This window comes from Egretta garzetta, unplaced genomic scaffold, assembly GCF_000687185.1.
Source record: "Egretta garzetta isolate BGI_Z169 unplaced genomic scaffold, ASM68718v1 scaffold377, whole genome shotgun sequence".
Lineage (NCBI taxonomy): Eukaryota > Metazoa > Chordata > Aves > Pelecaniformes > Ardeidae > Egretta > Egretta garzetta.
This window is the reverse complement of record NW_009260339.1, coordinates 575,919-603,678: the sequence shown is the minus strand read 5'-3', so window position 1 is coordinate 603,678 and position 27,760 is coordinate 575,919. Positions and strand designations below refer to the sequence as shown.

The 27,760-nt window shown below is 37.6% G+C and overlaps 1 protein-coding gene across 1 annotated transcript; it reads left to right on the top strand.

Moving 5' to 3' along the window:
- On the top strand, positions 1 to 27,490 carry NEK5 (NIMA related kinase 5). Its single transcript, XM_035898027.1, has 22 exons — positions 1 to 117; positions 1,895 to 1,991; positions 2,981 to 3,078; positions 4,846 to 4,929; positions 5,035 to 5,105; positions 7,974 to 8,060; positions 9,170 to 9,224; positions 10,717 to 10,917; positions 11,011 to 11,083; positions 12,692 to 12,828; positions 16,262 to 16,461; positions 17,769 to 17,835; positions 18,173 to 18,292; positions 19,528 to 19,611; positions 19,716 to 19,820; positions 21,496 to 21,576; positions 22,632 to 22,700; positions 23,478 to 23,622; positions 23,812 to 23,943; positions 25,032 to 25,169; positions 26,722 to 26,830; positions 27,241 to 27,490. Exons 1-22 carry the CDS (start codon positions 1 to 3, stop codon positions 27,488 to 27,490), a joined length of 2,520 nt encoding a protein of 839 aa, XP_035753920.1.
- Positions 27,491 to 27,760: the final 270 nt, after the last annotated feature.

Below are 27,760 nucleotides of genomic sequence, written 5' to 3'. Positions count from 1 at the left end.
ATGGATAAATATGAAATCATTACAAAAATTGGTGAAGGATCTTTTGGCAAAATATTCTTGGCAAAAGAAAAAGTGGACAATGAGCAGTGTGTTATCAAAGAGATCAATTTAAGTAAGGTAAACCAACAAAACCTGGATGATAACAGCAGTTATTTACCTGATTGTGCTAATTGCATTTTGCTAGGGTATGAACTTGGGTTATGTTTTACCTCCTTTGTAGGTCTGTCTATATATAGACAGAGTTAAACTTTCCGAAGACTGTACTCTTTGCTACTTCAGTGATTTCACAAGCATAGACCAATTACATATTTTGATATTAACAGTGTTTACCTTTTACTGCATTTTTGTTCCCTTCAAAACCTCTCTCTCTCTACAATGCGTGACGCTACCTAATTCAAACTTTATTATAACCGATGATTCACCTACAATGAAACTATTGCCACTGAAATAATAAATTTTGTGATACATTTCTCTGAACTTTTTCCTTTTTTTTTCCACATCCGTATTTTCAGACATGAGTAACTCACAATGAAGTCTTTCCAATTCTGATTTATGTTTATGGCAGTTTGATTCATCTCATCTAATTTTAAGTTTCCATTCTGTAGCTGTCAGCATCTGAGCTGCTTGGCTAGACTCCCTTTCTAGGAGAATAAGAGAAATGCATACTTTTAGGAAGCATTTGACCGTGTGTGTTTTAGATTTCTCTTTTAGAATGAGCTGAATAGGGCCATAAAAAGCGCTCTCTTTCTTACTGTTGACTGCAGAGGCAGGTTAGGGTGACTAGCTCAGGTATCAGAGGAATACCACCCCTATATCTCATTCGGGAAAAGGCAGGCAGTTAAACTTCCTGTGATTTCAATACAGGGGTTTCAACAGTTGATTTCAATGAGTGCCCACATGCTTTTGACAGGTCTTTTGCTATTCTGGGCCATGCTAGTGAATTTCTAATATATTAGAGAATTATAATAGAACAATGAATTTTTATACATCAGTTCTAGAAAGAGCTGTATAACTTCCAGATTCAAACCCAGAAAAATTGGTATGCTAGTAATAACAGCTAACTAAAAAAATAAATAGTTTCTCTCTATGCTCATGACCAATAAACACCATGCATTTCTAATCTTAGATTTTGATGTACGCAAAATAGAAAAATTGAAGTTAATAAAATATGATTGTGGATCCCACTTGTTCAAAAATCAGGAGCTGGATACAGAAAATTACTACTTTGAAGTACTAAGATTTTTTTTATATGGTGGAGTGTGATTCGTTCACTTCCTGATTTTTGAATCTTTGAGGATTACATTTCAAAATTATTTCTTAAGAATGAAGGTAAGAAACTTTTTATAAATACAAGAGGACATTTTGATGGATGGATACTCAGAGACATGAATTTTTAAGAAATAATATTGATGAAAGCGTGATTAAAATAGAAGTTTCCCATTTAATGTAATAGGCCAAAGAGTTGCAAGAACTCATAACAGCAGTAAAATGAAGGACTTTTCTCTTTCTACTTTATTCTTTCAAGATCACCCATATTAAGATTATAGAATCATCTAGACCCTTATTCTTCAAATACTTAAGTGAAGTTTAACTTCAGAGATTATTCATCAGCTAGCTTAGCAATAGCATTTGTGTAAACAATCTAAAGGTATACACTTGCCTGCTCATAAAATGTCATAGTATGGTTTGACTTCAGTAACATTCCAATATATTTCCAAGCATACGCTGCAGATTAATATTTTACATTATATATACATCATATTTTATAGTATTTCTGCATCGGCTTGGTAGATAGTCTTTTTGGTTTTGTGGGAATGGTTTGATAATGATGTAGGTATTTTTGAAAGTCATGAAGTATATCATTGCTAGCATATAGTTTCTTAATTCTTTGTAGATGCCTGTGAAAGAAAAAGAAGCTTCTCAGAAAGAAGTCATTCTTCTGGCCAAGATGAAGCATGCAAATATTGTTACCTTCTATGCTTCTTTGCAAGGTTTACCATTTTTGTTTTGTTTGTGATTGTAGGAGTGGAAGGCAGCAAAACCTAGCTTGTTAATATTGCCCAACCTTAAGCCTGTCCCTAATCCCTTACTTACCAATGGGGACAGGTCCCAGCTGCTAAAAATGAACATGAGGTATCAAATTCAGTCATCACCAGTTGCCCTCTTGATGTGTGTGTGTGGGATCTAAGGTGTTGTGGCATGAAAGCTAGATTCTGGGGTGTCTGCATTGCTTAAGTTGAACTTTAGTCTTGATCTTCAGTAAGGGGTCCAGAGTTTAATGAGACTTTTCTAGGAGTTTCAATAGAAGAAGAGAACTTTTGAGTACAGCAAGCAGTAAGTCCTGCTGGCCATTTGTCTTGAGCCATGTTTTGAGGTATCACTCAAGGATACAGAATTCTTTGGGATCGAAAGAGATAGAAGGAAGTCTGTCATAAGCAATGCCTTATGTAATGAAAGCTATAGTCACACCTTGTGTTCAAATTGTTTTCTGTGATCAGGACTGTAAATATTTTAAGGGACACGCAAATCTGGTAGTATTCTGATCCCAGAGAGGTAAGAACAGGGTGAGTGTCTGTATTAAGTAGCCCCTGCTGCTTATTTCTACTGTTTGGACACTGTCTACTCTTAACCTTTTCCCTAAGCCTAACTGTATACTTATTTATTATTGGGGAACAGTCCCAACGGTGAAGCATTCTGCTAAGCATTGCCTGTAAGAACATCTGTCTTTCTGTCAGTGTGGTCTCTTGAGGGTTTTCTCATGTATTTAATATTTTGGTTAATCTTCACTTAAATATATTTTCACGTCTTATTTTTACATCAGATTTCACTGGAAGTATCCATTTTTTCTCAGTTGCTCTTTGAAATGGAGGAGTAGGTAGAGGATTAACTACTCCCTTTTTATTGTATATGGTCCTTCCTTCAAAAGAATTTATTGCTGTATTAATGAATAATAAAGGAAAAAATATACATTTCCTTTCAGAAAAGAACAAGCTATACATTGTGATGGAATACTGTGATGGTGGAGACTTAATGAAACGGATAAATATGCAGCATGGAGTGCTGTTTGACGAGGAACAGGTGAAAGAAGTTATCTTTAGAGGAAAGGACATGTTATGTAAAACACATGGTTTGAATTATCCAGTGCTAGCTACTGTTTCTTTTCTGGCCTGTTAAAATAATTGAACATTTTAAAGAAATATTGGTAATTCTAATGGGAGTTTAGAGTTTGCTTTTTACACTGCTTTAAGATCTTAACTTAATTCATTAGCAGTATTTTTTATCCCCCCTCCCTCCCATTGCTCCTTCCACTGTGGATGCACTTTTTCTTTGTATTAGTAGTATGCCTACTAAGCCATAAAGACTTTATTTTAAATGGTGTTTTAGAATTATGAATTCTTCATTTGTTTATGCTATTTGCATCATGGCGTATCCACTGAAGTCAATGGTAAATCTTTCATCCATTTAATTTGGGTCAAGACTTCTCTGATTCCATTTAAATTGTTAAACCAGCACAGAGAAACAAGCCCAGACATCTGACTGCTTTTGGACCATGTTGACATATTTATTTTGTAAATGGGTGAGTATGATCGGTATTGCAGTTCACAGAAAATTTACCTAGAAACTAGGTAGATAGTATCCAACCTGTTAGTGGAAATTTACTCTAAAGCATGAAAGTGGAGAAAAAAAGAGGTATTGTGACTTTTCTTTTTGCTTTAGGAGTAAAAGAGGAACTCCTTATGTAGAAGTCAGGTAGAAGTGAGTTACTGGCCCAGTAATAATGTATTTTAAGATCCTGTTGGGAGTCATACTAGCAGTACAGAGAACAGGAGAGAAAATAAAGAGAGGACAAAACCACAGATCATGAAAACACAAAAGAGAGAACCAACACATACAAACCCCTTGACAATGAGACAGAATACACATATCTGAAGAAAGGCAAAGGAAGTACAGATAGAAGAATGGAATATAGAAACTAAAGATACATCTACCAATCATGAAAGGAAAGCAAATTGCCCAATTTAACATAATGTTGTTAAAATATATTCTCAAATGTATGCCTAAAAAAGTCTCATTTGTGGCATCAGCCCTATTCAGGAAATCATCTGCTTAATGTGAAGCATTATTAGATAGAAGTTTATTAGTTGAATCAAAGTCTTTCCTGACCATCAATTTTCCTAAATAGAGAAGCATATAAGCACATTGTACTTTTGTTTCTGAATTAAGTCCAAAGGCCCTTATTCAATAAAATACATGTATATTTGTAGTTAAATATATGTTTAAGAGCTGTACTGGGTCAAGGATAAAGGATAAACCTGTGTGCTTCCTTATTATGCAATTTTAGTTTCTTCATAGCTCCCTTCTTTCACCACATTTTGTCCTTTGTTTCTGGTTTTTTCTGGACCACATTCAATAAGACTACAAATATTATAACTGGGTGGTATGACTTTCACCACTGAGGATTAAAAAGACACTTCCCAAATCTGTCTTAGTTGTTATTTGAACTCACTCATTTCTAAATAAAGGTCTACTATTCTTACTGTCCTTTGCCATGATTCTTCAGTCCTTGTTCAAGTACTCATCCCATCACAGTCAGGGAAAATTTGATGGGAATAAGGAAAGTGGAGCAGGTATCTACTTCCATTTAGTTTTGTGACAGCACTAAAAAAGGAAAGGAAAAGTCTATGGCATTAATTTTAAAAATATTACTTCTTGCAATTTTATATTGTATATGTTCTACATATTTTAGATTTTGTTGTTGTCTTTATATATTTCAGTAGGATGCCTCATTGGGCATTAGAGTCACAGAGATTTATAGATATCTGTTCCCTTTAACTTTCACTGCAGATTCTGAGTTGGTTTGTGCAGATCTCCTTGGGCTTGAAGCATATTCATGACAAGAAGATTTTACACAGAGATGTAAAAGCACAGGTAGTAAAGCTTGTACTGGAAAGGGGATGATTTTTTCTTGTAAAAAATATGCTTAAGGAATTGCCATGTTTCATTTTTACACACCAGTTTTGGTTTTATTTGCAGAACATTTTTCTTAGTGACAATGGAAAGGTAGCAAAGCTTGGGGACTTTGGCATAGCAAGACAGCTGAACAGGTAAGCACCTTTTTTAATCAGTCTGTGACCTATACCAAATAGGGCTGTTTCTGAATGTTAAGAATGCAACCTGAACGTGGAATTGTGCTTTTTCAAGAGGTCTGGGATACAAAGCATCTGATACTACATTTTTTTCTGTTATCCTAAAACATGCTGTCCTGCACGAAACCGCAGATGTATGTTCCCTAGTAACTGGGCTTCTGTTACGTATAGGACATAGGGTGGGGAAGCTCCAGTCTTTCCCTAACATAAAGAGATTCTGGAGGCACAGCTCCTGCTCTTGCAGCTGTTGATAATCACTTCTGGTGCCTCATAAAAAAGAAAGTGAAGAGCCAGAAAAACTTAGGCCTGAGTATAAGAAAAGAGTTTTTACAGATGTTCTTTGTATGTCCTCCAAGACTGTGCCTATGTTAATTTTTTTAAAAGGGCCGGAACCCTGTGGGCCCGAGAATAAGTGGCATGGCATGGCTTGCATCCATATGGCTAAACTGTTCTCCCAAAGACGGTGGCCTTATCTTTACTGACTTTGTGGGCAAGGTTGGCCTATCCTGCATAGTGGACAGGTGTTGTCTAGGACATTGCTTTTTGGTGTGACCAAAACATGCCAGGGGGCATGCTAACAACAGAAGAATGCTCAACTTTGATCTCTTTTTGAGCTGCTTGATTATCTTTCACCTTGGCAGAATATTGTGGCAAAGAAGGTTCACAGTTTAATTAGGTATTGTGTGGAAAGGTAATTTCATCTGTTGATCGTTCTGCTGATCGTCCCTCTAATATCAGTCCTTCTCAGTTGCTTTGTACTCCACCTGCTGCAACTCACTTGTTAAAACTTTTCCTGTCCCTAAATTAAGTCAGCGTAAGTTTAACCACATTGCTGTCTACACAGCATCAGTAAAGAGAACAGGTCACTTTAACCAACATCGACATTTTGCTCATTCTTTTCAGATGTACTGTGTAGACGTATTAGGTACCTTTATACATTCTTCACATGGACCTACAGCCCATGTAATTTCTATCAAGGCCCCATCAGATTGGCTTTGGATTTAAGCCTACGTAACCTTGCCAGTTCAGTGGTGCACCAGAGTGAGGAAGTCTTGCTGAGAGTTGGAGTATATTGGATTAGTGTGCTTGGTTATACCTTGATCCAAGCCTGCTCATCTCCAGGGATATGCCATGTTGCTGTCCTAGCTGCAGTCTCTGCCACCTCTCATACCTTTGTGGCATGTTCCTTTGTGAAGCATGGACCTGCTGTCAGTGCCTCAACTCTACACATGTAAACTACTTATGCATAAAGTGCCTACCTTCAGAAGTGTTCTGGGGATACTTGCTTTAAGGATTGCTCCTACACAGCAGAATAGTACACAGGAGATAGGAAGTAAACCTCAGAATTTGAATGTCCAAGTACAGACATTTTAAAGAGTGTTTAAAAGGCTTATACAACAAAATAATTGGAGCTTGATAGTATTTTTCCTCATAGAATAAGTGAATTCAGTTTCTCAGGCTCTTTTCTTCCTCCCCTAGGGTATACAAAGGCATTTTCATCTTTGTTCTCCAAAATGCAAGGTAGCATCCAACACTTTCACTTGTAGTTAGGTGTCTGTGGCACCTGTGGCACTCAGACTTCATATAGTCTATAAAGAGTGCGTCCAGGTTTCAGCTGGGGTAGAGTTAGTTTCCTCCTAGTAGCTGGCATAGTGCTGTGTTTTGAATTTAGTATGAGAATAATGTTGATAACATTATCTGATGTTTTAGTTGTTTCTAAGCAGTGCTTACAGTAGTCAAGGACTTTTCAGCTTCCCATGCTCTGCCAGCAAGGAGGTGCACAAGAAGCTGGGAGGGGGTATAGCTTACCCAAACTGGCCAAAGAGGTGTTCCGTATGATATGATGTCATGCTCAGTATATAAACTGTGGGGAGTTGGCTGAGAGGCAGCGATCACTGCTCAGGGACTCGCTGGGCATCGGTCAGCAGCTGGTGAGCAGTTGCATCACTTGTTTTTCCTGGGTTTTGTTTCTTTGTTTTTTGTTGTTTTCCTTTTCATTACCATTTATTATTAATATTTTATTTGATTTTATTTTAATCATTAAACTGTTTTATTTCAACCCACGAGTTGTTTTACTTTTGCCCTTCCGATTTTCTCCTCCATCCCACCAGGGGGGTGGGGATGTGAGCGAGTGGCTGTGTGGTTCTTGGTTGCCGACCGGGGCTAAACCATGATAGAATGTAACCTACAACTTTATTGACATGTAGTATAGGGTGAGCGGAATCACACTCTGTGAGTACCTGTTTCTCTCCACTGACCTCCTGGTGGCTCTTGATGGCACCCACAGAGTAGATATCTAAAAGCAAATGAAATGAATCCATCTGGTGCTATTTGGCTATACCTTCACAAGTCAGCACCAAAGATGGAACTAGAATTCATTTACTCCTTCTTTAGTTTCTGGACAGCACTTCCTCCTTCCACTGTTTCTGGCTTGCATGACTGACTACCACCTCCCATATCCTTACTTCAATGAGTATGTTGGAGACTTCTAGTATTTTGCAGTGTCTTTGACAGCTTTCAGAATTCTGTCTTAATGATAAATATTCCTTGAAAATGTTGATTACAATGCTGGTGAAAAGTGGGGAAAAGAGAATTCTTGTGCTTTCTGTTGAAGTGCAAACACTCTCCACTATTAAAATAGTTGGTAATTTTTACATAGAACTGGGAAATACTTCAGTTTTTCTTGTGATGTTCCGTTAGTCAACTATTTGGAGAACAGAAATAATTTCACCTATGGGCTTTTCGCCTGGGGCAGAGAAGCCTCTGGTTCAATTGCTTGTAAACTTTTCCAGTGTCTGAGCCTTTTTTTGCGTTGTGTTTCATTAGCACTATGGAGTTTGCCCATACCTGTGTAGGGACCCCGTATTATCTGTCACCTGAGATCTGTGAAAATCGACCATATAACAATAAAACGTAAGTCTCTGTCTTTCCTTCATATGCTGTGCATGAGGGCTTGCAGGCACGGGAGAACTTATTTTAGTAATATCATGATTTAAATCAGTATTTCTGCAAGGCACCAGGAATTTCGCATGTCACCCTTTGTGAAGTTTTGTATTATTGTGGACAATACTTAGGTGCATCAACTGTATACAACAACTATGTTACACTATACAACTCTGTCAGTTGTGTTGTGACTCTCAGTGTGTAAAGTATAGCAATCATGAATTTGTTGTGATTCATCTACAGGCTTAACATAATTATATTTTTTGTTTTTATAAAATTACTTGTACTTCAAACTTAAAGTTCAATCTCTTTTGATACTCCTTGTTAGTAGTGGCATGAAATGTATATTTTTTTTCTTTTGCTTTATCTGGTTCTCCATCAAATACTAAATTTCTCTCTGTGTTTCCAACAGGTAGTAACTAATGCAACTATGGATCTTTTCAGTTCCAAGTTCATGAATTTTGATACACTCATTTGTGATTTCTAAAAATAGACTAAAATGAAAGCTGCTGGGTTGGTAATTCTTGAACTTAGCCATAGCCACCTGCAGGAAAGACAAATAGGTCTAAAAATTATGAAGGCTTACTCAGGCTAAACACAAAATACCAAAATAACAAGCTGAGAAGCACTGAAAAGTCAGGAGCTATGTGAGCTTGATCCCCTTCTCTGTGCGTAGGATGTGATGAACACCAATTATCCTGTAGCCCAGACTAACATCTCTGCTCTAAGGTGCTATTCACACGAGTTTACTCCCCTGTTGTCTCCTTAACTATCATGTCAGCCAGAGGTAGCTTTGCCCTTCATCCTGCTAGGAATATTAAGCAGGCATTCTTTATGTCACATGCCTTTTCCAATGGTAATTGTACCTAGTCAGGTGTCATAGAAACATTGATACCACAACTAGAAAGAAATTTCATGTTGTTCTTTTCAGTGCATCTTAAGAAAAATTAAAAGTTGCAACAATATTAATCTGTGATGGAATAATTTTAATAAATTTGAGAGCTGAGAATAGGTACTGATGACATGTATGAAAATATCATAGTCTTTTCTCTGAAACTTTAATTACTTTTTATTCACAGAGATATTTGGTCTCTTGGCTGTGTGCTTTATGAGCTATGTGCACTAAAGCATCCTGTAAGTATGGTAGAATCAGATCAATATCATATTTTTTAAACCAGATAGTGGGCAGCCTGCAAAAACTGTAGTAATAGTAGTATTCATGGGCAGCTGATAGAGTTATTTTCAGTTTACTTACTGATATTAAGGAATGACTGCCAGTGTTTAATTTTTTGTATTGTCTATTTTGTGCATACTAAAGTGCAATGTATTATGTTGTATTTCTACAATGTATATGTATACACACACACATATCAAACATACATTCACTCTTTTTAAAGTACAAAACTTTTTCAAAAGGCAGATGAACAATTTAAAGAATTAAAGCCAAACTTCAAGTTTAGGCTTTAGGCATATAATTTTACTCATTTCTATTGAAAATACCAATCTATACTTACTGAAGAGTTTGAAACCCACATTTCCCTAGCAAGCAGTTTGAGTCCCCAGAAGCATTTTCCTAAAGGTTTCATTTTGTTTGGAAGCACACTCATGTCAGAAGATAACTGAGATAGCATCTTCAGGAAGCTGTGTTGTTCTCAGCCTGACCTGAGCCTCAGATAATCCTCAGCCTGTGAGTATTACATGGAGAAGGGAACACAGCAGAGGCTAATCCCAGCCACAGGAAAAGGATCAGATTCCTGGGCCCAGCACAAGTTGACCTTTTGCTGGGCTTGGATGTGGGAGAAGCCAGAGTAGCACTGTTAGGGAGAGCAACAGTGCTGAGCTGAGAGCAAGGGGATACTGCTGAGGAAAATTCCAGATTTCACAAAGTGCGAAGACATTAATACTACTTCTTATAAACATTAGCTGTTTTATTCTGTATTGCTGCCCTTTTTTTACTTTGAAGGCAGGGACTAGATGCTGATGTAGACAGAAAACACAAGTGAAGTTAAGGCAAATTTTGTTTACACCACCTTAAAAATAGCCAATTAAAGTGGTCATTCTAGAAAGAAGTTGCTTTCAAAATTTGTTTTGCCTGTCTAAGGCCCTAAAAACTATGTTGATGCTGACCTGTCAAGAGATCTGCTGAAATGAGAGGGCTGAGTTTTCTGAGTGGCATCAGTTGTTAAAAATCAGATTGTACCTTGGCTCCTGAGAGAATGCAGGGGCCAAGTTGTGTAGAGTGAGGTTTTGAAAGTGAACACTGTGAAGACAGGATGTATGCAGGTCTCTGTTGAACAACTTTTGTCAAAATAAGTCATGTTTCATTCTGGAAAAATTGCTACTGGATGACAGCAGAGTATGAATAAAACTCTTCCAGATACAAAAGCTATCAGACTGCTGAGTTGTTCAACTGAAACAAGTAGAATGTAACCAGAAAATACAATCAGAGATTGGTTATATTAATTTTCCACAGCAAACTATGGATAGCGAGAAAGGATTTGTGAAGAGATTGCATAGCATAAGGCTTCTGTCAGCAAGTACCTTTTTTTTCAAGTTGGGGTATCTAGTCCGTCATTTTTAACCAGCAGTACTTACTGTCCTCTTTTTACTGTTTTCATTGATTAAGTTTGAAGGCAATAGTTTGCACCAGCTGGTGCTGAAGATCTGCAGAGGACATTTTCACCCAGTGTCTCCCAACTATTCATATGACTTGAGGATATTAATTTCTCAGTTGTTTAAAATATCTCCAAGAGATCGACCGTCTATCAACTCTATTCTGAGGAAGCCCTTCTTGCAGAAGCTTGTTCTCAGATATTTGCCCTCTGAGGTAAGTAAGTGCCTTGTACTGATGCTTGCTGAGAAAAAAATTATGTATCAAAACAGTTCTATCAGATACCTTTTTTTCTTATAGATACCACAGGAAGAACTCAGTCACACTGTGATACATAGAAAAAAGCCTTCAGCATCAGAGCCTGGAGCCAAGCTGATACAAGGTAATGATAATATTATTATTTAACATTAGTTCTACACTAACATTTGTTAGTTAGGATATATGTGATGACTATAACTTTCTCCAGCAGTCTTTATTGCACATTTGGATACAAGAATTTTACACAAAGTTAAAAATAAAAAGAGGAGAGAACCGCAACAGCACAAACATTCACCCAAGACAGTGCATTGCTTTCCTGAACAGGAAAAGACAACTTTAAGACCAGCTCATTAGAACATTCAGCCAGAAAAGCTGCCATAGGAAAGTGCTGAAACATTAATCTTAATTCTTTTAAGAACAGAATTTACAAAACTGAGAGGCTTTAGTCTAGATGTGGTTTAGGTCCCTCACATGAAAAACATCCTTATTTCATTTTGACAAAATTTGCAAAAATGCAAAAAATCTTGCAAAATGTGCCCCATGTTACAAGGTAGTAAAAATGTATCTTACAAAATACTATAAATTAGATTAAATTGTGACAGGCAATGAATGAACTCTATTTGGATTTAGTGCTCATTGATATATCAGATTGAATATGCACATTCTTAGAAAACATGAATGAGACTAAATGGTATCTCTGTATGAACTGCTGAACATCTGGCATGTTTCTGGCAGCATAACCTTTTCCTCATTCTATATTCTTCAGTATATCATAATTATTCTTCTAATTTATCTTTGGAAATATTAAAGTAGTTGAAACAGATTTGTGAAATTAAATCTATGCAGTTACTTAACTACCCTATGGGGTTTTTTTTTTGTTTTTCCCCAGAAAGTTCTTCAGTGGTATAGGAACCCATGTTATTTTGGAAATGACTTTCAATGAGATTTATCTGCCTTCAGGTCTAATGCAAGTTGGATAGGGGCACCTGAACACCTAAGTCACTTAGGTATTTTAAAAAATATCTGTGGTCATATACTCATAATTGTCATATATTTTATCTCCCAGACATGATACTCTCATGATCATTACTGAGGAAAAATTTAAAACTCACTTAATCCTAGTAAAGACACCACTTTTAATTATTGCAGCTAAGGTATTTGCAAAATACTGACTGAACAAACTAGAATGGTGTGTACTTTTATTTTCTCCTACATGGGGAACTGATAAGGCAATTTTTTCATTTTTCAGCCCTTCTTCCCAAATTTCACAAGTACTACAAGGTTGTCTAGCAATTTGTAGAGCACTGAGGGCTAGGTTTAGAAAGGGAATGCCTAAGCAGGTAGACATCTAGCCTCCAATGAAATCTGAGCCTAAGAATCAGATCTCCTATCTTCTGTTCTTGACACTAGCATCAAATCAGCATTCTAATTTGTAGAGATCTCCCATTTATTCAGTGTGCTGCTTTGCAAAAATAATCAATGAGATCCACCTTACATGAGCGTGACAAATCATAATGTCTTCAAAAACATGTCATTGTAAGAATGAAAGGCAGAATGCCTAGGAAGTGTATGTGAAATATGGTGATGATGATGATGAAAGGGCGTTGGGTGTGTTTGTTAGACCAACCTGCCAGTGTTAGGTGCATCCACCCTACTGTGGTTTGCAACTACGTGGTCATTAATCATGTAGAGAGCACAGAAGGTGACTTTTTAATCTTTTACTATTAAGAAGAACATAAACTTCAAAAAAGGAGAGTCCAGGACCAAGTTTCTCCAGAATCTGGAATGGTGGTGCCTGTCAAGAAAAAGGAATTATTTCAAAGAAATGATTGGAAACCTCCTTCAATAGGGCAGCAGCCTATTTTTCAGGTACTGTGCATCCACATTGTTGTAATATTTAATCATCTTCAGAAGGCGAATTCCTGCTTTTAGAAAAGACCCTTTAAAAGGCCTCATTAAGATGTATTAAATTCAGCTTAATGCCTACATGAGTCAGTAGAGACAATTAAGCACTCCTGAAGCCTCAGAAGAGGTGTTTCAGAAAGCCTAAGTGGGAAACAGCAAATGTAGGCTGCTTCAGTATGGTCCTTTGTAACAAAAGGAGTCAGGCATGCTTTGCATATACATTTGCACAAAGGCAAATAAACTCTGTGTTTGCATTTTTGCTATAGAAACAAATACACCAGTCCTCTTACCTCAGACCTTCTGAAAGCCCGTTCATAGGCAAAACCACTGGAACCCACTGCGCTTGTCTCAGATAGTATTACAACAAACTGGGATCAAACCCTACAGCAGAAAGCTCCAGTTCTTCACAACCACTTGCATCCCTTACTCGTTTTCCACCGCCTTTTCTCAGGCTGATTATCAGCTGTATGCAGTCTCCAGCCTTTTCCTTGGCATCACTTCATACCTTTATGTTTATCTTCAAGAGCATGGAGTACGGTCTTAGGTGCTGGTGAACACAGAGCAAAGCACATTTAGGATCTGGGAGCTCCCAGCAGTAATTGCACAGTGCAGTTATGGTGGATCAACTGATGGTTCCCAGAACTGCAGCCCTCAAGCAGTCACTGACACTACCTATGGATAATACTGGCTCTGTGCAGAATATAGGATGTTGTTTTCCTCATAGTTATATTTGTACATATCCAATAAAAATCCAGAGATGGATTAAGTTAGGAAAGTTAAGTTTCCTTTCACAGTGCACTGCTGTAATCAAAGGCAGAATTTTGTCCACAGTGTTTTGATCTATGAGACATGCTCTTAAGATTAACATTGGGAAAGATCCCACATTCTTTCAGCATACTAATGAAGCAGCCAGTTTGCAGAGTTGCAAGGGTACTTGCATAGTGTCATACTTTGAATGTGTTGCTTCAGGATTTGCAGAATCACAGAATGGTTGAGGTTGGAAGGGACCTCTGGAGATCATCTGGTCCAACTCCCTGCTCAAGCAGGGCCTCCTAGAGCTGGTTGCCCAGGACTGTGTCCAGACGGCTTTGGAATATCTCCAAGTATGGAGACTCCACAACCTCTCTGGGCGACCTGTGCCAGTGCTCAGTCACTTTCACAGTGAAAAAGTGTTTCCTGATGCTCAGAGTGAACCTCCAGTGTTTCCATTTCAGCCCATTGTCTCTGGTCCTGTCACTCCTCACCACTGGAAAGAGCCTGGCTCTGTCCTCCTTACACCCTCCCTTTCAGTTATCTACATTGATTAGATCCCACATTAGCCTTCTCTAGGCTTAACAGTCCAAACTCTTTCAGCCTTTCCTGAGAAGCTCCAGTCCCTTAATTACCATTGTAGCCTTTCACTGGACTCTCTCCAGTATGTCCCTGTCTCTCTTGTATTGAGGAGCCCAGCATTGGGCACAGCACTCCACATGTGGCCTCACCAGTGCTGAGTAGAGGGGAAGGATCATTTCCCTTGACCTGCTGGGAATACTTCGTCTAATGCAGCCCAGGATATCACTCACCTTCTTTTCAGCAAGGGCACATTGTTGTCTTATGGTCAACTTTTTGTCCACTAGGACCCACAGGTCCTTTTCTGCCAAGCTGCTTTCCAGCTGGGTGGCCTCAGCATGTACTGGTGCACAGTGCAAGACTTTGCACTTCCTCTCATTGAACTCCATGTCAGCCCATTTCTCCAGCCTGTTGTGCTCCCTCTGGATGGCAGCACGTCCCTCTGGTCTATCAGCCTTCTCCCAGTTTTGTCATCATAGAAGCTTATCAAGTTGATCAAGCATGACTTACCCCTGGTGAATCTATGCTCACTGCTTCTGATTTTCTTGTCCTTCATGTACCTGGAAATGCTTTCCAGGATTAGTTGTTCCACCACCTTTCTAAGCATTAAGGTGAGGCTGACCAGCTTGTAGTTCCCTTGGTCCTCCTTCCTGCCCTTTTTGAAGATACGAGTGACATTTGCTTTCCTCCAGTCCTTGGGCACTTCTCCCAATTACTGCCATGATCATTCAAAAACAATGGAGAATGGCTTTGCAATGACATCTGCCAGCTCCCTGAGTATTTGTGGGTGCATCCTGTCAGAGCCCATGGACTCAATGTATGTCTGGTTTGCTTATGTATTCTCTAACCTGATTCTTTTCCACCAAGAATACGTGTTCCTTGCTGCACACTTTTCCCCTAGCCACAGGGGCTGGGATTCCTGAAGGCTGGTCTGGCTAGTAAAGACTGAGGTGAAGAAGGTGTTCAGTACCTCAGCCTGTTCCATGGCCTGTGTCAGCAGGGCACCTTGCTTCACCGGTCACAGCTCTCAATCCTCTTACGTTTATTTAGATGGCCTGATTTGTTCTCCCTGTTGCTTGGAATTGCCGTGCTTCTGGATAGCATACTGTAAATCGTATCTCAGTGAGGGCCAAGATAATCACATTCTGAGGTTATCTCTTCCTTGGGAACATAAAACTATCAGCGGAAAATTTTCTTCTTATATAGGTATGAATTTGTTTTCTACTGTAATCTGGATTATACCATAGCCTATTTTCAGGGTTTCTAAGAAGGAAAACAGGGAAGAATAGTTAATGTATTTACCATCTAAGGAAGGGATACTTAGATGCATTTTATTTTTTGTAAGAAAATAAGCCAAATTCAGCATTTTTCTTACACACAAATTGTGGTTTTTAGTCTCCCACCATGGAAAAGTTTGTGAATGTCTTACCACACTTCTTTTATATCATGCAGTGGCAGCTAGACGATCACCTTCTCTCCCTTGTTCTTATAAGAAATGGAAAAGGCAGTCTTGTCACAAAGTAGAAATGCAGGGATGTTTCATCACAGTAAGGACTCTGAGAAATGAAAGGCAAGCTCCCACAGGCACGTAATCAAAGAGATGGTGACATGAAGTAGCACACTGCTCCCCTGAAAGCAGCAGTCAATGCGTATACTGCCCAAAACTACATCCCAGATTCCCCTTGCTCTCACATGTCAAAATAAGATTCTCCTGCAATTAATTCAGTGCTTTAGGCTTCAGAACAATGACGTGGCTCTAGGGCAACGGCACTACAGGGTACAAAGCCCCATGCTGATTGACTTGCACAACAATGTGGGCTGCTACTTAATGACAGGAGCTGATGGAACAGGGGAAAAGGAAAAGGCAATGGTAAGATTATATATGCTGTGAGAAGTTAGGAAGTTTCTGGGTTATATGTGAAAGGATTTGGAAAACTTACGCTAACTATACTGTAGACAGCCTGTATTACCATGCAACTCGGATTGGGGAGAAGGACAGGAAGTTAAATCAAACCTGTGCTGATACAAATGAGAACAAGTAAATTGACATCCTTTATTGTATTTTCAGCCACAGAGCTCCAGATTTAAGATGGCAGAAAGGCCAGAAAGTATTAAAGTACATGGCCATTATGGTCATTACTATGATAAGCTTGACAACTTGCAGAGGAAAGATAATGCACATTATGACCTTTCTCATATCAGTCAAAGAGTTGAGGAATACTATAAACTAAAAGGACAAGTTGCACCTCCGCCCCCACCACCCAACTGGTAAACTTTTCTCACTCTATTTATTAGCAATGAACTATCATGCATGTTTTGAGTTATCAGCCTTCCTGATGAGGTAGCACTGGACATGGCTCATTCAGTATAATTCCTTCTCTGCTTGGTCTTTGATAATTTTTGTATATAAGTTTATTGCACGACAACATAACTCCTGTTCCTGTCTATCCAGAAGTTCCTTCCGAATGTATTGTCCTGATGTTTGACATATCATTGTCAAAATGTCTCCAAATCTCAGCTTTGTATTGGGTGAGAAGTGAAACACAGGCTTTTTGTAGACTTTCTGATTATACCAAGGATAAACACTGTCTTTCCTTCCCACTAGGATCAGAATGATAGAAAGACCAAAAGCAGTTTTCCACTTGAGGGAACAGAGTGGGAAGGCAGGCCATGAAATTTTTTTCTTTCCTGCAGAGCTTAGATTTTGGTTTCAGATATAGACCCTTTCTCCAGCAGTTTGTTTACTTCCAAGTTTTTCTCTTACAAAGTAGAGGCACAACCTTTTTATTACTTTAGAGATTGCTTGTCCATTCCATGATTGGCCATTTTAGGTGTGGATAAGCTTTGAAAACCTTGACAAAGGAAGGTAAGGAATTTTTAATACTGCCTACTTTCAGATCCTTCCTTTAAGGTTGACTGAATCATTAATTTTCATTCAGTGAAGGATCATCAGCTTTAGAACATCTTGACTCAGCTGAATTTCTAGTGTCTTATTTAAGGACAAAGTCAATTCAGTTTGGCTCCCTGGGGCACAAGTAGATTCTGAAGGTAGGAAATTAAATAAATAGGAATCAGGGAGCTTACAAGTGACCACTGGCTATTTTGTATAAAAAAAAAAAAGAGGTAAGTATTTAGAAACCACAAAACTACATAAATACAAAGTTAGGCTGATAGAATTAGGCACAGAGGAGAGAGGAAATAGAAAAGGTTTTGAATATACAACCTCCATTCTGGCAATTTTCACTTATTTTGAGGATCAGGAAAACCAATTTTATTTTCATTAACACTTTCACATACCATTTATCAAATAAAAGGTGGAGAAGGACTTTGCTGCACTCTTTGGAAGGGTAATGTAACTGAAGTAACAGGAAGAGGAATGCCTGAAGTGGATATGTTTTCTTTTTGTTATTTTGCTGTTCCATATTTTACATATTTTATCCATATTTATATACTCATGTAGTGCAAAGAAAGCTCTATTTGTTATAGGTGATAGAACCTATAGAGAATTATTTGTGCAGAAGATAGCAGAGTCTATGAAATCAAATTAGTATATGAACATCACTGTCTTATTTCAGGCCTGCAGAATATCTTCAAAGGCGTTTTGAAGCCCAGCAGTACAAGATTAAAGTGGAAAAACAGCTGGTAAGTACTGAATCATAGAATAAAATCTGTAAAAGAAACTGAATGAAAATCCAAAAGATGAACTGATGTCTTTCTAACAGCAAACTTTAACACTGACAGGTAGAAAGTTCTGCTCTAGCAAATTCATTGATCTGCTCTGCAATGCTCATCTTGAAGTTTTATTTTCTAATACAAAACTGTAGGAATATAAAATTCTACTATAACTTTTTCCTCCAAAAATATACAATTGCCTTACTGCACTCTTCAGTGGAACAGGGAGAGTGAATTGAGTGAGCACTGAAGGAAAGGATTCCAAATGAAAATTCCTTTGCTCTGGGATTTATTTATACATCCATAGGGACTGCAACCATCCTCAGCTGACCCATATCATGACCAGATACAGCGGCAGAAAATAAAGGAAGAGCATCTCAAAAACCATCAGCAGGACATGTCTAGAAAGAATGAAATGAAAGAACGGGTAAATGAAATGTCTTCCTTAGCTGCTTAAAGCTGTCTTCTTACACTCCTGACAGTAGTATTATTTACATAAGAATTGATTCTTTTCCATCTGACCACTAGGAAAATATAAGCTGTTTTCATCTGGTTCCCTCTTACATAAACTGGTGAAGACTTGCACAAAAGCTGATGTCCATAATAATTTCATAAACCATGGCCTTGATTTTGATTTCACTTCTACTGAAATTCTACTTCAGAGTTATATCACTGAACAAACTAATGTTGGAGGATGAAAGATCCTCACATTTACAAATCAGAGAAAATAGTCATGCATGCATTATTCATGTATGTATATTCATTGTTCATAAGTTGTATTGTGACATTTAGAATGTGATATAATAATATGTGATGCATACTACTTCCCCAGTATGTTATAACTTTTGGAAATTACTTTATACAGAAGCAATATAGTTTTCTGGGTTTGCTTTTGGGTGACACAGAAAACAGACTGATACTTTTTTCTTACATGAACACATGTAAATACATTTAATGTTTCTATCTTTGATTTATAAAAAAAATCCAGAATAAATACGAATCTATTAACTTTTCCATAATGGTCAGACTTTGGAATAAGAACATACTTGTCATGTACACATTCTTCAGAGACTGTTGCTGTTTAGTTCCACAAAGTCGGTACTAAATACGCCAAAAAGTGAAATTTTGCAGATTTTTCCATTTGTCTATTGGGATAGACTCCCATATAAACAGTAACAGAGATGTCCTTAACACAAAAATTATCTTTTGGCCAAATTTGACATTTTTGCTTCAAAGCATAGGAATGTTGAAGCTTCTCCAAGAAAAGATTACCAGGTTTTGTTTCATTTTGGGGAACAGGTTGCAATATAATATACAATATATAAATTTTTGTCCTCCTCATTTCCAGTCCTCTATTTTTGGATTGCAACCTTACAGTCATTACTCAGTCCTTAGGTTATTCTTGGAATTAGCTGTTGCAGATAAAATTCTATGGAAAATCTAGCAGGAAACAGCCTAGAAAACTTCAAAGTCTGGAAGAGCTGTTAACTCCAAAATGTCCTGTAATAGTATCAAGCAATCTTTAAAATTGGCAGTAAAGGCCACTGATCCCTTTTTCTTGTATATACACAGTTTGATATCCATGGAATATTTTGTTTAGCTAGTGTTATTTCTGTATGTGTTTCTAATACATATATATTCTAACTTACTGGTCTTTAATAGGAGTACCTGAAACAGCTGCAGAAAATTCGGGAAGAATACCACAGCGATATGAAAGAATTCAGATTCAGAGCAGGAGTACTCCAGGTAATAAAGCTCAAATGTACACACAGTCAGATTTCCTTTTTCTTTTTTAAGATAGTATACTTAATTAGAAATTGAAACGAACATTTTATTAAAATGTTCCCTAGGAGAATCAAAAAATGCAAGATAAAACCTACATTGTGAGGCAAGGGAAAGCTGAAGACCAGTCTGAAACCAAGGGTACAGCTGGAACAGGAGAAGAATCACTTCAGGTATCGGTACCGTCTCATAGTCTAAATGGAACTTTTTATGCAAGTCCCGCATGGTCCTTGATTCACTCTCTGTGACAAATCTGAAAAATGGTAAAGCTTAAATTTCACCTGATGTTTGCACTGTATCTGAAAGTCTTCCTAGGTTCCCTTCATGAATAGCCTGGAAAGTTTTTTTGGCTGCATCCTGACTTGTTTTGGTAATTCTTTTTCATCTCTAAATAGTAAGAGGTACTTTGACTTAATTTCTTTTTGTGGTATGTATCTTTTCTTTGCTTTCTGAGTGAAGTAAAGAAGCAGCCACTCACAGTGCAAATCTTCGTGAGAATTCTGTGCAGGAGATACAGCAATTCATGAGAACCCAGAGTAGCACTGTGTGGGAATTGAAAATCCAGTCTTATAAACAAAAATTTGGGAGAAGTAGGAGGAAGAGACAGAACCAAAGCTTTTCAACTACAGGACTCCTTCACTTCTTTCTCATCAAATACTACTAAAGCAGCTACTGGGATGGAGTTTCAGAATTTTTCCACTTCTACTTTGCAATATTGGCATTGTGAACACCAGATGAGGTTTCTAGACCCCACGGATTTCTGCAGCAAGTCCACTTTTCCTCAAGTGAAATGAATGAAAACCTCAATTTATGAAAATCAATCTCAGTGTGCAAATTCCCAGTCCATTCTGAAGGGAAAACAGCCCTGATCTAGCTACTAGGATTCGTCAGTCAAGATTTGCCTCTTGTGGTGTAGAACTTCCTGCACTTGTTCAGTAGCAAGGGGCAGACTTCCACATAAACCAGTTGCAAGCTGGCACTTGGGCCAAATCTGCCTATATTAGTAGGATTCTTTTCAGTGATTTTCATGCATCCTGGATCTGGCTTTTACTAATATGAACTCACACATCATTTGATGAGATAAAGTAGGTTATAGGCAGCCAGGGCCAGGATAGGACAGAAATTATATTCCCAGTGATTTAATGGGAAATGCATGATAACGAAAAAGAAACACTGGATTTTGCACCTGCTTGATGTCACCTTAGTTCAGAGGTACTCCATCTACTGGAGAAACTGCATAGATATTTTAAAAAAATAAAATCCATGAATTGTTGTGGTTTCGTCTGAGGTTGAGGACGTGCTTTAATTGCAGCAGATCACTGAAGGAGCTGCATACAATTATTTACTTTGCTTTTATTTGACAGGTTCTAACATAGGACATAGGAATATGAAAAAGGGTAATTAAATAATTTTTAGTTGTTACCAGAAACCAAAATATTCTGAAACATGGCTATACTTTCTACAGGCATAGGTTTCCATTGTATTGAGTTTCATAACTTCCAAAGTCTTCCAGAATTAAATCAGCCTGAGTCATTTTGCATATGATCATAAAAAAAAAAGTATTAGTTATTTCTTGACACAGTACTGTATCCTCCAAACATAAGTTTTTGAAAAATCAGAGGTTTGCAGTTTATGCAAGGTTTCCTATTTTTCTTTTTGCCAGATAAGCCAGAATTATAATGTCTTTTACTATTAAAGTCTAAATAAGGCAACAAACGGAATATACAGATACATGTACAAGGAAATCAGTGACTGTTTACTACTTAAACAAGCCTTTTTTTACAGGGTATGCACATATTCTGGTTCCAAAGTATGTATTTTAAAGTTGGGGTTTTTTTCTCCTTCCAGGACATAGAAGAAAACTTCAAACAAGTCAGACTCCAGGATAGGCAAGACCAAAAAATCTTAGAAAAGAAACATAACACAAAGGTATTCATCCTTATTGTTGTATTTTTTTCCTTTTTCTTCTTATATCTGTACATTTCAAATGCTGGTGTTACCACGGTAGCTCTGGAAGCCAAGTTATTTGAGAGTCAATAAAGAGTGCTGGTCTAATGTTTATTAAAAGTTTATCTGAGAAGATGGAATCACTAAGAAAATATAAATATAGCAGAGCTTGCTGATCATTTGAGGGAGACTCCCTTTAGATATTCCCAGATGGTAATCATAGAATCATAGAATCATAGAATCATAGAATCATAGAATCATAGAATCATAGAATCATAGAATCATAAAATCATAGAATGTTTTGGGTTGGAAGGGACCCCTAGAGGTCATCTAGTCCAACCCCCCCGCAGGAGCAGGGACACCGCTAACTAGATCAGGCTGCTCAGAGCCCCATCCAACCTGGCATTGAATGTTTCCAATGTTTCAATCCCTACCTACTCGTCTTTATATCAAACTGCATTAGTAGTGTATGGAAACTCATGTTTACTCGAAGTTTAAGTGAAGTCAAGTCAGGCTGCTAATTTCTTAACATTTTGTTATAAAACATTATTCTCTATAGTGCTTTTTAAATTGTAGAAGGGGATGGGAATGTAATGGAAATGCACATAAGGTATCAGGAAGGTTTCTGACCGTAAGATCATTGTGAAGTGTATTAAAGGTCTTTTGTGAAATACTGCATGGAAGCAGTACAGTATTCAAATTTTAATACTGGTTGAGAACCATCTGTAAGAACCAACTCTGTGTATTGCAAGGATTTGAATTAAATTATTATCAAAGACACCTTTCCTCAGAAGTGGATGCAATCATTTGAAAATATCCATAAACTGTATATAAAGAAGTCTATTTTTCTCCAATTTGTTCAAGTTTGATCTTGTTAAATAGAAGAAAAATATTGTTAAATAAAAGTTATTTTCAATAGAAGAACAATTTTGAAGTTTTAGTTCCATATAAACTGTGTACATTTAATTAAATGTTTTTATTTAATAAAATAAATTAATGCGAATTAATGCAAAATAAATTATGTGAATTTTCTTTAGGGAGGAGTAAAGTTTGAAATTAATTTAGATGCATGCATTCCTGAGGAAGACAGCATTCAAGAAGCAGAGGTACATTGTAGTTATATTCAAAGCATTTACATTAGTAATCTGAAACCATGACAGTAGCTCCGTGATCTAAGGTTTAATTGTTTCCACTACCATCATGCTTTACCTTTATTATAATGAAGCTTCCTACTAAGGATTTGTTGACATACTGCACATATCTGACCTTCTTCAAGAGGGTAATTGCTTAGAAGAAAATCAGATGATATCTGGGTCGATCTTTCACATGGTAAAAGATGAAGGAGTGCAGATACTTAAATTTTATAAATTGGGCTGAGGGGAAGAACTCATCTCAAAATTGAGTTAGTCTGCAAATGCTAAGTTTGATTTATAAATTTTTTTAGTACATTTCTGTTTCTTTTCCCTAGTGTTGTTTTGCAAAGCAAGAATAATCTTATCATGAACCAGCTGTTACTTAGAAAAAGTGGAAGTGACACTACAGATGTGATTTCATTTATTAAAATGACATTTCTAGCCGATCGACATGTAATAGCTACCTAGTAAGGTTTTTATTAGTATGTTAGAATTTTAAAAATATTCTTAACAGCAACTTTGAAAATATAATTTCTTTCTAGTATATATTAATTTATAAAGCACTACTTTGTCATTCTGTTGCATCACATCTCTGCAGATCCCCATGCAGCCCTCTGATACACAAATCACAACGTGACTTTTGAGATCTTTTTGTCACACAATTTGCCTGTGCATACATGAGAATGGCTGGCAAACACAGTAAAATGAGAAGTGATTAGTTATTGTCCCATATTTATTTTCCCTTTCCAGAGTAACCTGTTGTTTTTTCAGGTACTAGATAAACTCAATGAGACTTTAACTTTTGTGGATGGTGAGAATCTTAAGGAGAAATTGGTGGAAGTTTATGAAGATCATATGGACAGAGCTTTGGAAGAACTAGCTGGATACCAAACAGGTATTTCTTGGGGAAATGCAACGCTGAGTGTTCATCCTGAAAATTAATGAGGAGTTAGGTAAATTCAGTAACTCCAGGCTATAGCAAGTTTGTCAGTTGAGCTCTCTACAGTATCACATAATATTATAATGACACTGAAATCTACTTTAAAAAATAAATAACTTAGCCTCCTCTTTTCCTTCCCCTTAGAGTCCAATGATATTGGGGATACCAAAGAAAACAGAAAACATTGGCAAGATGGAGCCCCTCAGACACTACTGAATTTTTTAGCTGATGCTGATGTCACCTCTGTATGTCCTACCATGGCTGAAAATGAACTTGGTAAGAAAGTTTTAGTTTTCAGTAAGCGAAAGTAGAAAGCTGCTAAAATTTGGCCAGTCTACTTAGAGACCTTTGCCAAAACAATTCCATACCAAAATGTTCACATGATCTGGCAGGCTTTTAATTGCAGGACTTCATAATAACTGAGGTTATTGTATGTGTTAAACATAAATATTGAATGCAGGCATCATTTTCCTCTCTGTCTAATACTGCAATCATGTTGTGCTGCTCATACGCATTAAGAGGGCTGCATTTTATGACTCACTTTGTGGCCTGGGTAACAAAGGCTAAAAATGCCAGTCTATGCAACACCACTTTCTCGGGCCTTTGAACTGATGAAACACAAGAAGTGAGGCAGTCAGTTGCCAATACCGTCCCAGAGCGTGGTGGAGTTCTGGTTTCCCGCTCCACACACTAGTGTTGCCATGCAGTCAGAAGTGCATCCTCACACAGGTGTGGCTGTGGTGATGATCCTTTTCAGAAGCAGCTAATTGCTGTTTCTTGAAGTGCCAATGTGTGTATTCCCAGGCAGCCAGGTATCTCCAGCGACTGGCTGCTGCAAACGAGGGGCACTTTCAGCATTCCATCATGCTCCCAACACCCCAGATACACAGAAACAACCTGAAGGATTTTCATGGATGGTGAAGATGAAGCAGAATATTGTTAAGATGCCACTTACTGCTCATTCTGCCTTAGACAAAAGAGCATAGGGCACAAGAGAAACAGGAACTTCTTTGAAGCTTTTTCAGCCCTAAGAAGCCAACAAATTTGAGACCAAGGACTGCTCAAGGAAGCTGCACCTGTCTATTCCAGGCCTAATAAACAGTTACTTCAGCTTTTACTTATCAAAACTGGTGTTAAACATCTTTAGTGACAAATGGCCCAAACTATTTTTTTATCTATGATATCAACCAGACCAAATACTCATTAAAAATTCAGTATTGCACAAGGGAAAAAAACCCAATCAGGATTCCAGCATTACATAAAACTAAGAAATAAGCATCAAGACTAGAAAGCCTGAATGTGACAAAAGACAGTACCAAGCCACAGTCATGCTTTTGTGACTTGAGAACCTTCGTGTTCTTCAGCGGATTGTGCTATTCTGCCTGAAGACATCCCAGAAAACAGGAAGCAGTGGAAACAAACACCACCAGGGACGCTCTTGGATATCTTAGCAAAAGCAGAGCTGTCTAATGACTCTTTCATCCGTCTTGAAGAGGAAATAGGTAGGATGTTCATTACTGTAACGGGAGTTTTTACTTGAAAAAACTCTACAAGTTTTTCTTTATTGTATTATTTCTTCTACCATTGGCAGAGGATGTGTAATGGGAACGGACATTTTGAAGCAGCTGGCAAACTAGAAAAACATGGGCAGCCTGTCCCAGCAGCCACTGCTCTCTGTCCTGTAGCACTGAAAGGCCTCTTTCAGGAGTTTTCAATAGCAAGAAAAAGGGCAAGCCCTACTTTCCAACTGTTACTTCACATATAATTCTTTCATTTCTTGGGTAGGCAGAGGTAAGCTACTACTGCCAGCAAGTTGGCAGGTACCACCAACCTGCATTTAGCCCCTGCAGTTGTTGAAGTACCCTGTAAAAACATTTATACAAATACATGTATTTCTGTAAAACAGCTGTAAATTATACTACGTGGTGGCTTAAACTACAGTGGTGACTGACTTTACAGCATGGTCCATGCTGATACAGCTGATGCTGAAATTGATTGGAACTCACACTGCAGCACACTTTCCTTAACTAACAGACTGTTTTAAAAATGACATTTACTTTGCATCAAAGTTGTTAGCAAAAAAGCCAGAGTATTTTCCATAGAAAGATGCAGTAAATGTAACCAGACATTGTGTTTTTATACACAACTGACAATCTACTGAACGTGTAATTGGATAAAAGGACTTTTAAGCCAGCTAAATTGTACATGACAAGTTTCAACATTTTTAATGGATCATGAGAAATACCTTTCATTTGCAACTGTGCAGTCAGCACTCTCCTGCTAATTATGTCTCACCTACATGTTTTCTCATAGTATAACAAGCTCTTTTAAAACTGCCCTATTCTGCTACCAGCTAAAGGTACCAGCTAAATTCCTAGGACTAGCTTTATAGCTTATACATTAAAAAAAAAACCAAACTAATTTAAACCACTTTTCACTAATGTCAGCAGTTCATAGGGCTAAAGCAAGAATAAGGTCACACAGGTATTGTAACTTATGCTGGTTTTATCAGTTACATTTATTAAATGTAGATTTATAATATACAGTTCTCAATACCCAGTTCTGCCCTGCTACTCAAGCTGATACCGTGGAGCATGGTGTTACCCAAACTGACAGATTTCTTTTGGATCACATGCAGAATTTAGTCTTTATACTAAAACAAGTCTTAGCATTGTTCTCCTGCCTTCAGGTTAGGGTTGCCCTACAGTCTTGAAAGCGAGCATTTTTAGGGAACCATAGCTACATCCAAGCAGCAATTCTCAGTCTTTCCCAAACTGTGCTCCCCGAAGTTTTCCACTGAAAATGCAGATCCCTGTGTTGGGAACATAAATCTTCTAACAACAGACCTCCTTCTTACTTAACCTTTATAGTCCTTTGGTTATGAGGTTCCACTGAGGGGAAGTTACAAGTCACTGACTAAAACACGCGTGATCAAGAAGAACCAAAGCATGGTATTGTAATTTGAACAACAACAACAAATTCAAGCATTTACTCATTTGCTATTACTTTACACACACTTTTAGCTAGTACACAAAGGAATGTTTCTCTTTCCAGAAGGGAGATTAACTACGTTGCTTCCAAGAGAAAACAGGGAAGATGATTCAGAAACGTACTCTGCTGTTGATGAAGGCAGACTTGAGCCAAGATCAGATGATGAAGACACGTAAGTCAAGAACATCAGAAGAAAAATCCCTACAACTGAACAGTTTTCATGAAATGACAGGTCGCATTGCCTAAAGCTTTTCTTCTGTTCTTTTAAATTCGTAAATGAAGAAAACGTACTTGTTTTACAGAGTCTGCTAATTTAACTTTTAATTCTGTAATTTAGTATGTCACATGCCACCGCTGCCATTAAAAATGTCATGCAGAAGTATTAACATGGCTTTGCAACTCCTGTTCTCTTACCTTAAAAACACAGGTAAACAATCGCACGGAGAAAGAAAAAACAGCTCACATTATGCGTGTAGCTTGTATATTCTAAGTTTTTTAAAAAAAATCTCAAGGCCTTGAAAGGAGAAAGGCTTATAACAAAGGTATATTTAATTAATCTAATTGTCTTGTTTTACTTTACAGAAATTTTGAAGATTCTGAAGATGAACTGAGACGCGAGCTGGAGAAATCTCTGGAAAAAGTGGCAACTTCTCCAGGAGAAAGAACCATGGAGTCTCCCATCCTTTCCATACATAAAGGTCAAACAGATGAAGAAAAGAGTTTACCTCGTGAACTACTTGGAAAATCTGATGATGATTTAGAAAATAACCATGGGTCACTCAGTGTTGACACATGTAATGAAAAAGGCAAGCAGGAAGCAAAAGCTACCTAGAACGAGCACAGTTACTGTCTCAAAACTTCAACTTGCCTGAAATTTCAGCCACCTCAGTAACAAAATTTAAGGATAGCTGACATTAGATGCCAAGTAAATCATCTGCTTTTCAACAGTGCTAAACACTCAGTTAAAATTAATAGAAGGAAGGTTGTTGCTATTTTGTTTAAAAGAAAAAAAAATCAGGCTACTTTTCAGATGTCTAAATGTTGAAAAAGCCTGATCCACACTGAAATGCACTTTCCTCTTTATTATTCTAAACTACCTGGG